Source organism: Crocodylus siamensis, chromosome 12 (assembly GCF_052110815.1).
Source record: "Crocodylus siamensis isolate JL-2025a chromosome 12, ASM5211081v1, whole genome shotgun sequence".
In the NCBI taxonomy this organism is placed as follows: Eukaryota; Metazoa; Chordata; order Crocodylia; family Crocodylidae; genus Crocodylus; species Crocodylus siamensis.
Genome location: NC_143406.1, coordinates 8915351 through 8932577, shown reverse-complemented (window position 1 = coordinate 8932577; position 17227 = coordinate 8915351). Strand labels below are relative to the sequence as shown.

Here is a 17227-nt window from a genome sequence, read left to right as displayed (position 1 = left end):
AGGGTTCAGTGTTGCAGCCTCAATGCTGCCAGCCTTGCAGTTGGGCTTTTGCTCTGTTAGGACATCTGGTTGGCCCCCAGCCATGATTAACACGTGGTTGAAACTGTGCTTAACAAGAATCTTGTTGCAACATAGTTGTTAGGAGCATAGTCTCCCTAACTAGTGTTAAGCCCTCTTCCCTGCCATCCCTTCAACAGCCCAGTTGTATAAAGCACACCAGAGGCAAGATCCTGAGTCCCCTGCACCTGAGTCTTGCTGTAGGAACTTGTGGATTGTGTAGCAGGAACCTTGCAGTTATGTGCTGTCTCCCTTTGCCCCCCCAATGTAGTTGTTCACTACAGAGTTCAATTTACGTAATGCCACCCCGTGATTTTTAGTCTTCAGTCTAACGCCTCTTTTTGTACATAAGACGGTGAAACCAATTACCTACTGGCAGTTTGAGTTGCAGGAGATTTTCGAAAGCACAACGAGAAGTTAGCCACCCTGCAAGCTGGATACATAATTCACATTTGCGCCTTTGGAAATCAGTCCCTATCTCTGCAGCATGATTTATCTTTCACCAATTTTCCAGGGAAGGAAAAGCCCCAGTCCAGCACAGTTTGGACTGTAGTTTTCTGACAGGACATTATAGGTCTCATTTGGGAGCAGAAGCTAAGCAAATGCTGCTCCTGCCAGAGGCCAATCTGTAGAGTAACCTCATGGCACAGTTCCTGTCTTGGCATTACTGTAAATCATGAGTGTTCCTTAATCCCACTTTGATGTGGAGCTGTTAAAACCCAGATCTGTTTCTTTCTCAGGCCTAAACTCTTTCTGCACGTGTCTCTCTCAGGTTCTATAAACACCTGGACCGTGGCTACAACTCCTGCGCAAGAACGGACCTGTACTTCATGCCTCTGGCGGGATCCAAATTGGCCAAGAAGAGAGAGGAGGCAGTTGAGAAGGCCAAGAGAGAGGCAGAGCAGAAAGCAAGAGAAGAAAGGGAGAGGGAGAAGGAGAAGGAGAGGGAGAGGGAGAGAGAGCGGGAGCGGGAGCGGGAAAGAGAAGCGGAAAGAGCCGCGGTAGGTTTGTCCTTTGCATCACGGGGTGCGGCAGAGGGCTGGATTAAAAGGTGGATGTAAAATGTCGTGTGTGCATTTGCCCACCTGCCTGACCATGTAGCGCAGGACAAAGTGCATCCTGGAGGAGATGGCTGGGTACATGCAAAGTTCAAGAACAGAAAAGGGTTGGAGGCAAGCATGGGGGCTGTTGACCGTGGCATTGGAAGGTCTCCTACCTGGCTTGTCTCGGGCCCCTCCCACTCCTAGTGCCTTAATGGGAGAAAGTGCAGTTTGGGGGCTCAGCAGGGCCTGGGGTTCGTCCAGCATTTCGAAGATGAGCAGTGATACCCAAGTGTAGTTAGCATCTCCTGTTGTGGGCCATTGGTTCCTTAGTGATGCAGGCACAGGATGCCTGAGCCTACAAGGCATAGCCTTTAGTTGCTGCCTCTGCAATTCCAGGTTGGGCTCTGGAAACGGGGCATAAAGGCCGTGTGAATTTGCAGCATACTTGACGGAACAGCATCCTGGTTTCTGACGAAAGGCCTGACCGCACATTTTTAAAGCTTTTACAGTATAACCTCTGATGGGTTTTTTTGTTTTTAAACAACTTTACTTTGGTTTTTACCACCAAACCCCTGGAGCCTGGTGAGAGAGGGTAGAGCATGTCAGGGTTCATTGAGGGCTGGGAGATCGGCTTGCGGTGGCCTCATAACAATGCTGCTTTGCTCTCGTCTTTGCAAAACAGCCCATGAAGATGGCTCTTTTCCTGGTTTGCATATGGGACTTCTCACAGGTTTGAGTCATGGCAACTGCACCTCTCACATGGTCCATAGTAATTAGAAGCAGCAGCTACGTATAGCTGCCAAGTCCTTTCACCTCCCAGGATAGCATACGACTTCCCCCAACCCCTTGCAGGGGTCTCAGTTTGAAACTGGTACAAAACCTGAATTCAACGAGGAATTCACTTGGAAATGAGATTCTTTGGATAATCATAGGGTCTCTTCAGGCTCCTCCACATGGCACACTCTTCCTCAAAGTACTGTGGGAAGCTTCAGCTGCTGCAGGTTGTGGAGTTCTGCTTCCTTCAGTTTGCTCCTTTCCAGAGTTTGGTGGGGGGAGGCACTTTGGAGGGTCTGTCTCCACCCATTACTGCCTGCAGAGATGTGCAAGTCTGTAGGTTTGCTGAGGCTACAGAGCCCGGGGGGAAGAGGGAGAATCGGGTCCGTCCCCAAGGCACAGGGGAACATGAAGCTCTGGGATGAGTCATTTGAACATACCCGCTCTGTATTCTGAGCCACTGTGAAAGTGGGAGCAAATCTGCATTTTTGTTTTTTGTTTTGTTTTGTTTTTTTTACACCAAGGTGGTTGGACTAAAGTCTCTCTCCCCTTCTTCATTCCTTGCAGCAGAAGGTATCCAGTTCCTCCCATGAAGGTCGTCTCGGGGAATCCCAGCTCAGCGGACCAGCCCACATGAGGCCTTCGTTCGAACCTCCGCCCACAACCATTGCCGCCGTTCCACCATATATCGGTCCGGACACACCTGCATTACGGACTCTCAGCGAGTACGCCCGCCCTCACGTTATGTCACCAACCAACCGTAACCATCCCTTCTTTGTTCCCCTGAACCCCACTGATCCGCTTCTGGCCTACCACATGCCCGGCCTTTACAACGTGGACCCAACCATCCGGGAACGGGAGCTCCGAGAGCGGGAGATCCGGGAGCGAGAAATCAGGGAAAGGGAGCTGAGGGAGAGGATGAAACCTGGCTTCGAGGTGAAGCCCCCGGAACTAGACGCACTGCACCCAGCTACCAACCCCATGGAGCATTTTGCCCGGCATGGCGCACTGACTATCCCCCCAACGGCAGGACCTCACCCTTTTGCTTCCTTCCACCCGGGTTTGAACCCTCTTGAGAGGGAGAGACTCGCACTGGCAGGCCCTCAGTTACGGCCTGAAATGAGCTACCCCGATAGACTGGCAGCAGAGAGGATACACGCTGAGCGGATGGCCTCGCTGACAAACGACCCGTTGGCGCGGCTCCAGATGTTCAATGTGACGCCTCACCACCACCAACACTCACACATACATTCACATCTGCACCTTCATCAGCAGGACCCGCTACACCAAGGTGAGCCTAGGGTCAGGGCAGTGCTCTTCCCCAGGGGGATGGAAGCACCTGCTACTGCAGTGAATGGTCTGCCCAAAACAGTCATGTCCCAAGACTCTGGAAGTACACGAGCAGTGAAATCTCCAGCTCTTTCGACACAATGCTAGTACCCGGGTCTGTGAAAGCGTGTGACACGGGTATGGCTCCACCACTTTGTAGCATTGTTTTTCATCTGTGTATAGAAAAGAGAAATTGGTTGTGTTTGATCTCCTGTCAACATACAAATTTCTCGACCACACGGGAGGGAAAATCACAGCAGAGGAAAGCTAGACTGTAACCACGCTGAAATACATGAGTTGTTTTTGTCAGTTAGGCAGTGCTTTTCTTCATAAGTGATGTACTAACCCTGGTACTTTGCACACGGGTTACTTAATACGGCCCTGTGTTGCGACTGAGTTAGAGGGATTCTCCCATTGTTGGTCTAAAATAGTGGTTTTCAGCCTTTTTAGACTTGAGGCACCCCTGGATAGACTAGAGCAGCTGTTCCCAATCTGTGGTACAGATACCATGAGTGGTATGCTTTAACAGATTTATTATAATTACTTTATAAGAGAAAAAATTGCTGGTGGTGCTTAAGGTTGTATTGTTTTAAATTGGTGGTGCGCAATCTGTCAGTTTGGGAACCACTGGACTAGAGGACCCCCTTTGAAAATGCCAGCTCTTAATTTTCATTCTTTTTTGACGAGAGAAAAACAATAGATCACTTTTTTTCTGTTGCAAAGGACTCAGACGAGTTGCAGCTGCAGGTTTCTGTGTGAAATCTCTGGGTTTATCTTGTAAAGCCTGCTTGTAAACCTAACAGTGGTAACGCTGTGTGGCACCCTTGAAAGGATCTCAAGACACTCTAGGGCCTGTGGCACCCTGGTTGAGAATCACTGGTCTAGAGCATGGGCAGTTGATTTGGTGGTAGCAGCCATGGGCACCTCAGTGTAGACCGAACGTAGGCACGTATTAGGTAACCCAATGGATAAAACCCCTTAGGCTTTATACCCCATTTAGCATTCATCCCCTGTGAGCCTCCTAATGAGCCTGGGAAGCACTGAAGGTTAGCACCATGGTGTCATGGGAACATGAGCTGTCACCACCCAGAAAATGAGGCTTGGAGTGGCATTACTGTGTTATAAATCCACCACTACAGCACCATGGGATACAAGCCCATGCATCTGAACACACAGCTCACGTTTCTGATTTCTCTGAGGTGTGCATATACATCTCATTCACACTGATCACAGGGTGATGACCGTAAGTACCTCGGCTGTCTTGGGAGGTGATTGTTGGTCTGGAGATGGACATTAAGTCAGTAACCATTAAGTTAGCCAAGTTGTCCCTGCCCAACCAGCAGCGTGTTCATTTACCAATTCAGAAACCAGGGTGACCTGATGCAGAAATCCAAGCATACATTGGGTGCTGTAATATGCAGTCAGACAAGCATGAGACCTTTCAAAGTCAGCAAGGAGACAGGCTGGCATGTGATGGGGTGGGGAGATTTAGTAGATGCTATGATAACTTTTCTAGGTTTATGAAAAGTTAGGAAGGTAGAAGTAGATGAGAGCACCAGGGGCAGTGGGAAGGGGAAGTCTTAAAGAGTCAAAGATGCCAAATGAAGCAAACTGGAGAAGAAGGCTATGCAAACTGTCGTGGTGTCCTGTTGGGGTTTCTGGAGGAGGCTGTGGGTCTGTCATCACAGCGAAGGGCTACAAGACTCTAGTCATCCTTCTGTTTGTCCTGACTGCATCCGTGCATGAAACCAATGTAAGGGCTGGTGATGAGTGACGTAGAGACGTTGTAGTTTTCAGCTGTGGAAGTGTTTAATTGGAAGTCATACTGATGATTGTATGAGATGGTTTATCTAGGGATGATCCTGCCTTGAGCCCAGGGTTGGACTGTATGACAGACTTCCTAGGCTCCCTTCCAGCTGTCTTGTTCTGTGATTCTCCAGCTTCCTAGCTGAGAGGGGTCTGCTTTATACTGTTAACTCCTGTTGGTCCTTCACCCTGCTACAGCCCCATCTTTCTGCCCTGGTTGCTGAACCTCCAGGATTGCCCTGGAGTCTCTAGGAATTAGATATAAATCTCCAGGAGACTGCTGAGAGTTACCCAGGAGATAAATGATAGGGCATTCATTAAAATAATATTAAATGTTGAATCTGATTTATACAGTAGTCCAGTGGGTTTTTAAAATGTAATGTGCATTTGCTTCCCTGATGTAAAGTTATTAATGTCATTACATCACGTGATGAAACCTCCTGGAATAGATTCGACCAGAGTTTGGCCATGTAACTGCAATCCACTTACCTGTATGGACTGTACACCATGTTATGATGGTATTGTAGCACTCAGGAAGTGATGAACCCTCTGCACAATTACGGGAAATCACCACTGTCTGAGGAGTGAGCTGGGTGTGGGTGCCTCAAGCCAGCACAGTGGCAGAGTTGTGTAAGGGCAGCCCAGGCACACCAAGACTTGTTCTGCCTGTGTCTTTGGACCACAAGGCCCTTTTGGCCCCATCAGGTGTGTATAGAGCATCAGCAGAAGGAACACGGACAGGACTGTCGCATTGACACATGCCCGCGTCCGCTCTGTGCCACAGAAGAGAGTCCTTTGCAGGCTGGCTATAGGTCACCTGGTAGATGGTTCCCCATCAGCTGAGGGAAAGTAGCTTGGGGAAAAGCTGTGAAATGGGTAGCTCTGCAGATCCAGCAGCCCTGCCATATGAGCTGTTACTAGAGGGGGGCTGCAGCCATTGCAGGCCACGCAGACTAGTAACAGGTGCAGTAGTCAGTGGTAGGCCTGAGAGAATTGATTTCTTCACTCCCTCCATATGCCATCCACCCAAATATTTGGGCACCTTGCAGCTGCAGGGAGTTTTTTATGATGTCTGTCATCACAGAGCTCTTTTATCTAAGCTTGCCACGGAGAGGGGTTTAGGAGAGATATTGTAATGGGCCTTGTTATTTTGAAATGTTTTTCAAGCACGTTTTAAGATCCTGAAAAAGGCCTGCTGAAGGGACTTGGTACCTAGTTAGCTGCCAAGACAGGGATTAGAAAGCTGCTCGTTTGACCGAGCCTGTCATTACACAGGTAATTTGCAAGGTGCTCGACTGAATGCAGATTTCCCAAATTTTCTGAGAGCAGATGGGTGAAAGCAGGTTAACTGAGGTAGTTAAACCAGACAGCAAAGGATGCAGCTGCAGGCAGGTCAGAAATTAAAGTGATTCAAGTACATGGCATACGGTTCCTTGGACAGCAGGCTGCAAATGTACTTTTTGGGCAGACAAATACAGCATGACGACTCTTGGAGCACATGCATTAAAAGAGAGAGCGTAGCCGCTTTCAGAGCTGGAGAAGGAATGAGAGCTGCTGCAGGAAGAGCTACACTGTGCATTAAAGAAACCAGAGGATGCACGCTTGTGTTTCTATAGAAATATACCCCAGAGAGGCGGTGTTGGTGCTGTACCTGAAGTCACTGGCTGGCTGCACTGTGAGCTTCTCTAGATGCTATCTTGCAGATTGTGAGGGGCAGGGTTGACATTGGTGCAACTGAAGTTTTACAGAGTGTTAACAGGATGGATTGAAATCAGCTGTATACCTCCAGATCCTGAAGTGATGAAATATGGTCATTTTTCAAGGTGAAGTGGTTAATATCTAATTTGGAGCATGCTCCCACCCCTCTTCTCCCAGGGCTTATACCTCTGGTTAATTGTCAGCTAATTAGCTATCAGGAGTGAAACACATCTGTGACTAACATGGACGCTGCACAGATGTTTGTTCTTGGACATGCACATTGCTGATGCACTCTCAGGCCCAGTCTAAAGGCCGCTGTGGACAAACAGCATAGTTACTTTGGAGAGTATTTACAATCAGTTGTGGTTTATCTATGCTTGAAAGTTAATCTGGGTTAAGGTAGGGTGGGAAGTTAAAGCACAGGAGCTTTTCTAGAATAGCTTCACGCTAGTGTTTTCATAGATTCATAGATACTAAGGTCGGAAGGGACCTCAATAGATCATCGAGTCCGACCCCCTGCATAAGCAGGAAAGAGTGCTGGGCCTACATTACCCCAGCTAGATACACATCTAGCCTTCGCTTGAAGACCCCCAGGGTAGGGGAGAGCACCACCTCCCTTGGGAGCCCGTTCCAGACCTTGGCCACTCGAACTGTGAAGAAGTTCCTCCTAATATCCAATCTAAATCTGCTCTCTTCTAGCTTGTGGCCATTATTTCTTGTAACCCCCGGGGGGGCCTTGGTGAATAAATACTCACCAATTCCCTTCTGTGCCCCCCTGATGAACTTATAAGCAGCCACCAGGTCGCCTCTCAACCTTCTCTTGCGGAGGCTGAAAAGGTCCAGTTTCTCTAATCTCTCCTCGTAGGGCTTGGCCTGCAGGCCCTTAACCATACGAGTGGCCCTTCTCTGGACCCTCTCCAGGTTATCCGCATCCTTCGTGAAGTGCGGCGCCCAGAATTGCACGCGGTCCTCCAGCTGCGGTCTGACCAGCGCCCGATAGAGGGGAAGTATCACCTCCTTGGACCTATTTGTCATGCATCTGCTGATGCACGATAAAGTGCCATTGGCTTTTCTGATGGTTTCGTCACACTGCCAACTCGTGTTCATCTTGGAGTCCACTAGGACTCCAAGATCCCTCTCCACCTCCGTGCCACCCAGCAGGTCATTTCCTAGGCTGTAGGTGTGCTGGACATTTTTCCTCCCTAGCTGCAGCACTTTGCATTTCTCCTTGTTGAACTGCATTCTGTTGCTTTCTGCCCACTTGTCTAACCTGTCCAGGTCTGCTTGCAGCTGCTCCCTGCCCTCCGGCATGTCCACTTCGCCCCATAGCTTAGTGTCATCTGCAAATTTGGACAGAGTACATTTTGGAATAACTCCGTGTATAATCAGGCCCCGAGAGTCAGTTACTGCAAGCAGGGAAGTCACCGAAACACAATTCACCTGGGACTATCACTAAACAAAGAAGTGAGCCTTATAAGGAAATGGGGAAGAAAGGATCAGTCGTATGGCCAGGCCACCCTGCCGTACAGTTGCTCAGCTTGTATGCGCTTTGTAGCCAGCAGAGAACTGGGACAGAAATGATTATGGGGCTGGGCTGTGCTTCCTGCCAATTTGCCATATCGCTGCCAACCCTCAAAATTTAAATGCATGGGATTTGTCAAGCTCTGATGGGTAAATATTTTTGTGGTTTTGTCAGTGTCATGTTTTACTTTGACTTCGTGAAGTGACAGTGGAGAAATTGCCTGCAAGTGAGAACAAGTAAGGAGGGCAATACTGGTTTCTACCCTCCTTCTGCACCCCTCTTCCCCCACTTTTCCCAGCAAGGTGCAGGCAGCTTCCCCGGAGGTGACACTGCCTGCCTAGGGGAAAGAAGGCTTTGTCAGCTTTGTGTCTGTCAAGAGCAGTGTTAGTGGAGGTGCGAGTGCACATCTAAACCTGTGTCCCGAGCACTGTCAAGGATCTCTTGACCTGCATTTGTGTATAAGCATGAAGCAAGACATTTCTTTCATGAAGTTGACATGAAAATCATGGGAAGGACCCCAGAACATGCAGGTTGGAGCGTGGAGGAGAGGCAAGAATGAAGAAGAAGAACCGAGCAATGCCAGGGTTTATGGTGCAGTGTCCGCTGTCATTACTGAGCATGGGCACGTGCCTGGTGCAGAGTTAGTATAACAGCAGGTTCAAGCTTGATCTGTTTTCTTTTGTAGTTTCTGTTTGCAAAGGATGGGAAAAAGCATCTGGCTCAAAGGGGTGTCTGTTTGCAGGGACAAGGGTTGTACCTAACAGTGAATCCACCAGGCTTGCGTGTCAAAGGAAAATACAGTTTAATTGGGGGGTGGTGATGAAAAAGGAGAGCGAGCAGAGATTTTGCAGGACAGGTATTGACAAAAGCAAATATCTTTAGCCATGATTCCCATACAAGTCCTTGGGAAAAGTGGACTCTCAGAGCCATGTGGGGCTGATTGGCAGACTCACTGCTGAAGCCTGAGGTGGGAAGGGTGCTAAAAGTGAAAGCCTTAAGTGGTTTTGCTATTTGATTTTTCCTGTTGCTTGGTAGATTTGTTTCTCCTTGTTGAGGCTGAAAAGCCCTGGGTTGTTGCTTTAACAATTAAGGCTGTTTGGCAAGCAGATGTCACTTCAAGCACTTGAAGATAGAGAAGTGGGTTTCAAGTCGAATGGAGCTAAGCTCCTGGTAATTACACATCAATTAGGCCAAATACTGCTCCAATTCAAGTGGTAACATGGTTTTTGATCCCTGAACAGCAAACAATTCATTTACCTTCCTTTTCTCCTTCTTCCCTAGGTTCAGCAGGACCTGTTCACCCACTGGTGGATCCCTTGGCAGCCGGACCCCACTTGGCACGCTTTCCCTACCCACCCGGTACCATCCCTAACCCATTGCTAGGGCAGCCACCCCACGAGCATGAAATGCTTCGACACCCAGTCTTTGGTGAGAACACTTCACCGACCTTCCTACCAGCAGCGCTGTGATCTGAACCATGGTGGCTTTTCTCTGGGTCCAGATATACAGTGGAGGGATTGGGAACTCTGAATTCCCCTTTGGATTTCTTCCACTGTTTTTTGAGCTGAACATTTTTATGCTGTATTTCCATTGAAGTCCCCCCCCCCACCCCAAACACACACCTCATTACCAGGCCTGGAGCAAAGTTCTTGTGGTGTGTTTTCAGGAGGCCATATGGTACAGTGGTTAGAGTAGGTGCAAGTCTAGAATTCAGGATTGTATTCCCTGCTCTACCACCGACCTGCCGTATAAACTTGGGTGGGTTCCTTTACAGCTCCGTTCCCTGTCTGCAGGACAAGAATGAGGGTAACGCTCTGCTTATCTGCCTCATGGGGATAGGAAGAGCCAGTTTGTGTCTAAGTAAAGATTGTGTCTCTTGCAGGTACCCCCTACCCGCGAGACCTGCCTGGTGCCATCCCACCTCCAATGTCAGCGGCCCATCAGTTGCAGGCCATGCATGCCCAGTCGGCAGAACTGCAGAGACTGGCAATGGAGCAGCAGTGGCTGCATGGGCACCCCCACATGCATGGTGGACACCTACCAAGTCAGGAAGATTATTACAGGTGAGAGGCATCAGCAGTGCTACAGGTAGCAGCTTTCTGTTTCTACTTTCCCTGACTGGTTCCCTCCAGCCTGCAACCTACCTAGCCTATTAAGGGTGCTGGAGATGACCATGACGTGTTCGTTAAAGGTAATGAAGCTTTTAGGAAAACCTAATCTTGGATGCAGAGGATCAGGCAGACATTGGGCATTAGATCAGAATACCTGGGACATGCAGTAAATTAGCTGAATCCTTCTCTGTGGGATTAACTCTGCTTTCAGTAACCTTTGTTATGACTGCTGTTTGCTGCCACCTCCTTGTGAGGGCAGGGAAAGATCCCAGAGGCTTTCACCACTATTGTTCATCAGCAAAGACAGACCTGATGAAGAATGTCTTGCTTTCAAAAGCTTGTCAAACTCTCTCCTAACTACACAGTTGGCCCAGTAAAAGATATCACCCTAGAAATCCTTACCAGCCAATAACAAATTACTGAAAAAGAACAGTAGGTGAAATTGTGCGAATAACGTGCACATAAGAAGAGTGGTAGAACAGCGCTGGATGAAGTTTCTCCCAAAATTATGATGGGGATTTTCTTCCCAGTTGCCCTCTTTGGGTGACCCCTTCTTGTTTTGGCTGCTTTGACGGTCTGTCTGCTAAGAGAGGACGGCTGCTGCATTTAGCAGGGTTGCCCTCGCTATAAGCACCGTAAGCGGACAAATGAGAAGCATGTTGTACGCCAGTCTCCCATCTCCTTTAGTGTCCGAGCTTTGTCTGTGTTATGGGAATTTGACATTGGCTGACAGTGCTGGAGGCAACCAAGCTGATACTGAAGGCAGTTGATCCGCCAGTATAGATCAGGACAAAGTTTGTTTCCCCCTGTTCTTGGGCTGCTCCTGTCCATAGTTGATGAGCTTGATAATGTCAAGAAGGCCCCCACAGAGGAAGAACCTCAGTTCCTAAGACAGACCGTCGCCTTCACCACGATGGTTGTCCTTTTGTTCTGAGCAGCCAGGCCTCTTGTCCCCCTTCATGACATTTGGATGCCACTCCACACTGCTTTTGTAGTGACGTGTAACAGCACGAGCAACTGCCTTGGTGCAGCCTCGGGCTGCGTGCCCTTTGTCTGCTAAAACGAGTTTTCTTTCTTTTTCAGTCGACTGAAGAAAGAAGGCGACAAACAGTTGTAATAAATTATTTATTTGTATTGCCGGCTTATGGAAACCCCAGTCCTTGGGAAGGAATGGAACATTTTTACATACAAATAAGAGCTGCAAAAGCAAAAGAATATCTTATAAAAATTTCTTTATATATTTAAAACAAAAAGAAAAACAACCCCCCCCAACAACTAAAGACTTATCAGCGTAAATAGTGTTCATTTGTAGAGAAGATTTCTCAAGACTGGTGTGGGTCTCCCTGCATGACAACCTATTCAGAAGCCTATTGAAAAAAATACAGGACTGTATGGAGTATTCAGAGAACTTCCCTGCAATCTTGTTTTTTTTTTTTCCCTGTTAGTTTTGAGTAGGTGCTAGAATCAGGCTCACAACACAAGTCACTGTATGTGAAGAGACACTCAATGCATCTATATCTATTAAAAAAAAAAAAACAAAAAAAAAACAAGGATTGCAAGTGGGTGACATAACAAGCTCTGAATCCAAGTGCTATAATAATAAAAATCTACTTTTATTTTAATACATTGTAGGAAATCTTCATAATTTTAAAGAAAGCTCAGTTCTGCAGCATGGCTTTTTAAGTCTGTAAATAACTTTTTTGGGTAGGGGGGAGGAAAAACGAAACAAAACTCCGCAAATGTTAATCTTGATTTTCAGTAACATCACGAATTGTGAATTCCTACCTGGTATTGACAGAATACAGAGTTGATTTTTTAATAAAAATAAATATATATAATTATCCCTTTAATTAAAGGGAAATGATGGGTGTCAATAATTTCAAATGGGCAAAAGCTTGAAATTTGGTTTGGTATCAACTATAAGCATTAAAGGGAGTTGCAGGGATAATGTTACAAATGACTGTTTCTGTTTTAGGTATTTTTTTTTTCCCCATTAGCATTACACCTGTTTCTCTTCTGCCATGATTTTGATTGATTGAGTTCTGTTTCCCAGTGGTACAGATGTCCCTTGGAACTAACTCCCCTGTTCTGTATCTAGTATAGGGGTTAACCTTACATTTTGGCTATAATATGTCTCCTTTCTTTACCTTTTAAAACAACCAGGCAGTTGGATCACCTGGTTCAGTTTGTTCTAAACTTCCCTTTTTTATATGTAATAAGTAGCAAGAATTAAAAAAATATATATCTTGTCCTTTTAAAAATGATCCAGAGCTCTGGCTTTTGGAAGGCAGGGTTTTATATGCATGGACAGGACTTTTCTTTGGCCAGGGGCTGCTTTCTCTAGCTTTTATATTGATAGGTTTTTAATGAGGAGGACAAGGCAATTGGATCTCCTGATCAGCTCTGTGTAAAACTCTTCCACAAAGTCCTGTCTTCATTTCACTTTAAGTGAAGGCTGCCATTCCCTTTCCTTTAAACTGATGCACAGGTTTATGCATCACTTGGTGCTTGGGGATTAGGCGAATCTATGTACGGTAAAGTTTGCCAATTCCCAAGACAGCAGGTTTATGCCTAACAGCCCTGGTCGGCTGGTAGCTTGTGTGTATCAGTGGATGGCAAATGCAGAAAAGAGAAAGGGCCCACGCAGTAGAGCAGCAGGCAACACTTTTGCATGCAGCTCTGCTCTGTCTGCACAGACACGCGGCTCTTGCTGTTGCCTGCACCCCCTATCGAACTTGGTTTTGTTTCTGCTTTAGCCCTTGTGCTTTTGCCAAGGCCGAGGGTAGTGGATCCAATGGACATCTTAATCTGCTGGCGTCATTTTCTACTGGTGCACAACCTTTTCCATTCTCTCTCTTAACTCTCGAGGGCTCTGTCTCTGCCATTGTAGACTGTTATATGTGGTGGTCGTGTCATAGGAGTGTACAAAGCCATGTTAAATAAACTTGCGGTTAATCGTTCATCCTGGGTGGAGACAGCAAGGTGTGCGCAGTACTGTAACCACCGCAGACTAGCGTTAGTGCATTATGGTTAATGGTTGCACTGATGGGCAGATGACCACCTCAGTTTATAAACTGAAACCTTCATGGGGGAATTTCAGTTACTGTCCACCCATCATTGTGAAAGGGGAGGAAAAGGCTTGTTGCAATTCTGGCTGACGGTCCTCCCCCCACCTTGGCTTCCAGTTTCTTTTAATTGTTTTTCAGTCCCTTTAGGGTTAGTCAGTCCCATCAGAGCCCCTGTGTTTGAACTCTGGCGTTCGGTATCTGGGGGCTCCTATAGACGTGCCGGAAATCCAGCACATCGGAGCAGACTCAGTTAATTAAATTTAATTACCACACTCCAGCAGACTCTAGTGCCGTGTGTACCAGCATCCCTCACGCTGAACACTGGTGGCGAGGCGCTTGGAACTAAAGCGCGTTTGATGAGCTTTAGTTCAAACACCCCACCGCCATTTTTCAGCATGGGGGATGCTGATGCATGTGACGCTCGGGTGCTTTTAATAAGTGCGGCTCACTTATTAAAGCGCCCCGCACGTCTCCCAGAGCACGTGTAAAAATGCCTTGGGCTTTGGATACCGAGAGCTTCAACACAGAACCAGTAAGTCTGCAGTTCCTCAGGTTGTCTGCTGTGATCAGGTGAAGAAGAAATAGCACCTGTCTAGTAAATACCATTTTGAAGCTCACCTTATGGTAGAGGTGCCACCGCGATTTCCCTGGTCAGAGGAGACAGAGCATCCAATAATACTGAAGGGTGGAATGAAATAAATTGAATTTGAATCCCACCCCCCAACCATCCAGGGTTGTGGGAGGCAGGAATACCACCCGTTTCATTTGACCGCCCTGCCTCCTTATTTTGTTGTCAGTTCTGTTTTTACTAACAAAAAGATGCTGATTCATTCATTGTTCTTTCTCTCCCCCTCAGTTTTTCCAAACAGCAAACTACTACTTTTACAATCACTGTTCGGAAGCAATTAGTTGATCATTTTTTCCGCTCATTCTGACAACCTTTTTTTTTTTTTTTTTTTTAAACATCCCTGAGCACAGAAGCAATGAAGTCCTTCCTTCTCAAATGGATGATTAACTGCAACTTTTATCTGCAATGGCTTTTGAAACCATCTTGGTGTTCGATGCCCTGTTATAAACCACCCAAATCTTTTGGTTTCCTTTCAGAAAAATCTTTTATAATTATTTTTCCCCCCTCTGTTTGGAAGGTTTTATTTTTTAAATTTTGCTTTAGTGTTTTTGAAACGTCTCTCTTGTTCTATGTCGTCATGGTTGAGCTTGTTTCACTGCACCGTTAAGCAGAGTGTACATTCTGACTGCTACATTTATATATATCTTGAAGCTTACTGTATATATGAGTAGTTTGCCATGGGATAACACAGTGTAAACAGAGTAGAAACCCAGAAATCGTGACTTCTGTGTTCTCTCCATTTGAGTATTTTGTAATTTTTTTGAAATATTTGTGGACATAAATAAAACCAAGCTACACTACAGCAGCCAGGTTTTGCCTGTATGTGGAATGTGTCTGTTACTTGCTGTGAGTGGGAGAGGGTGTTTCTGCCTGGTGTAATAAGGGGGACCAGTACGACGGTGTTGTCCAAACCTCCAGCAGAAAGCAGGTCTGTCGCTTCCCCTCCTTGTCTGAAGCCGTGACTGTCTTTGGTTATGGTGGTTAAAAGGGGCAAGCGTGATGCTGCATACAAAGGCTAGCGTCCTGACCAAATTTCAAGATGCATAATTGCATTTTGTCTACCTGAGGCTACCTGCATTCCCCAGGGAAAGCCTGGCATAAAATTGACATCTGCTTAGGCTAAGCAATGAAACGGAGAAGCACATACACTTCAGGGATATTTGAAATGCTGTTGTCGTGCATGTAATAGAGCTGTACTGTGCCACTGATGTAGCTATGATCAAACTGGTTGTTAAATCTGAGTGAAGCATGAGAGGGAGATCGCTGCATCGGGTTTGGTGGAAAGGAGGTGACGGCTCTCTCATCTCCCCTTTACGTCAACTCCTAGGCCAAAAGGGTGTTTGAAAACCTCCGCTCTGCTTTAGAGCACAGCTTGCAAATGTGTTCCTAACGCAGTTTGCCCTTGAGCACTGCTTCCACACTGTTCTGTCTTGCTTAACCCAGTTTGACCACCATCAAGTTTTAAATGTGGGAGGCTTTGTCAGGATTAACTGGGTTAATATGATTTGGACCAACCAGCAGTCTCTGCTATCCCTAACCAGAGCAGCCAGAAAACAGCAGAAGTTTTGCAGAGAAAATTCTCAAAAGAAAATGTTTGCAAAAAAAATTGAGTAGAATATTTGAAAATCTCCACATATAACTCATACCCCTGAGGCCCAGCTGCCAGCCCCTCTTGGCTTTACTTTCTTGCTCTGAATGTTGCTCTGAGAACAGCAGAGAAAGGACGTTTGCCGCACTGGCGGTGAGTATTGGGTAGCTCATCATCTGTGCCTAGTGATAGATGGAGTGGTCAGGCGTTTGCGAGATTCCTTTGTTCTTAACAATAGCCCTGTCTCAACACAGCAAATTCAAAGGTTGGGTTAATAGTCATTATAAATAGGAGGCATTCTGCTGTGGGTTTGGTTTGTCCCATCCATTTCTTTTTTTTAGCCTGAGGAAGCCTGACTTGTTTTCCCTTCTGCCTTGCACGGGAAGGTGCAGGTACTACGCAGCAAAGAGTTGTGCCGTGTGAGTATACACCGCTGTGCGCTCCTTTTGTGAGTCTCGAGCTCCGAGCACTCGGGCTTCCGCCGCCTCTTCATCACTCATGAAGCTGCTAACTTCAGGGGTGTTTACTCCTGATTTTGCATGCAGGTGAAGGGAGTAGTAGGCACAATAGTTCATGAGATGTGACTGGGCAAACCATTACTGACTTAAATGAGCAAGCACTGAAGTGCGCCCTAGCAGTCACAATCTTTCCTTGGCACTGTAATCTCCAAGAGAGACTTCCTTAGGCTGTAGATTCCTCATACACGTCGGGGCTGAAATAGAAGTGACAGGAGAGGCATTCCAGTGGCAGCAGTAATTGTGGGGCTGAGGCTGCATGATAACTAACTTTGTATTTATTGCCTGCTGAAGAACAGATTTGCTTTCGAAGTGCATACCTTGGTGTGTTTGTGTTGGCTTATAACGAACGGCTCCTTCGCCTCGATTTTTAAGGGATTCAAATGCTCTTTTATGAGCTGCTTGGGCGTTACTAGCTTGCAGTTCATGGTTCTTAATAATGCCCCCGCTAGCTCATGAGAGCTTTTCACAATGCCAGAAAGAGAAAGGCAAGGGGAACACTTGCACAGCAAATGTTAGATGATGAGGGAGACAGTAGGACTGCAGTGTCTTCCTTTTTCTTCATAAAGGCTTGATTTTTTCAGAAATGCAAACCTGCCCTGACTCTAGTTCAAGCTCATGGGAATTGTGAGTGTGCCAGGAACACTGCTGGCTTCTGGGCCTTGGGCAAATCATTTTTACCGGGTTGCTTCAAACTTCCCCCATCCAGTGAGGATGCCTCCATTTGAGTCCTCCTCCATCCCTGAAAAGTGCAAGTGTAATTTTATTGAATAAAAAGGAGGGAAAGTTTGCTGTTCTGTGCCCTAGTTGCAGAATTTTTTTTATATATATATATATATATATATATATATATATAAAAAAAAAAATAAAAATTAGAGATACTTTCCACAATGGGTCAGATTCTGACATGAAGCATTTCTTTATCACAAACTTACTGTCATGCGTGTGTCCTTTGCAGCATGGGCCTGTGCTGTAGGTGGGAAGTACCTAGTTGTCTATGGCTGCTTGGAGCAGGAGGAGCAGCATTTGTGACTTAAGATTGAAAGGGAGGCTAAAGCTGCATGTTTCAAGCAGCCTTTCTATTTATT

The 17227-nt window shown here is 46.6% G+C and overlaps 1 protein-coding gene across 9 annotated transcripts in view; it reads left to right on the top strand.

Annotated features, from left to right (window-relative positions):
- Positions 1-14838, top strand: part of RERE (arginine-glutamic acid dipeptide repeats) — a 381891-nt gene extending 367053 nt beyond the window's left edge. For 8 of the 9 annotated variants that reach the window (XM_090023240.1, XM_090023236.1, XM_090023237.1 and 5 more), the window contains 5 exons: positions 830-1058; positions 2442-3165; positions 9511-9657; positions 10112-10292; positions 11424-14838. In XM_090023240.1, coding sequence (XP_089879366.1) covers positions 830-1058; positions 2442-3165; positions 9511-9657; positions 10112-10292; positions 11424-11457 — 1315 coding nt within the window. In that variant the 3' untranslated portion in view covers positions 11458-14838. The remainder of the gene's footprint in view (positions 1-829; positions 1059-2441; positions 3166-9510; positions 9658-10111; positions 10293-11423) is intronic. The other variant, XM_090023239.1, reaches the window with a different exon arrangement.
- The last annotated feature ends 2389 nt before the right edge of the window (positions 14839-17227 follow it).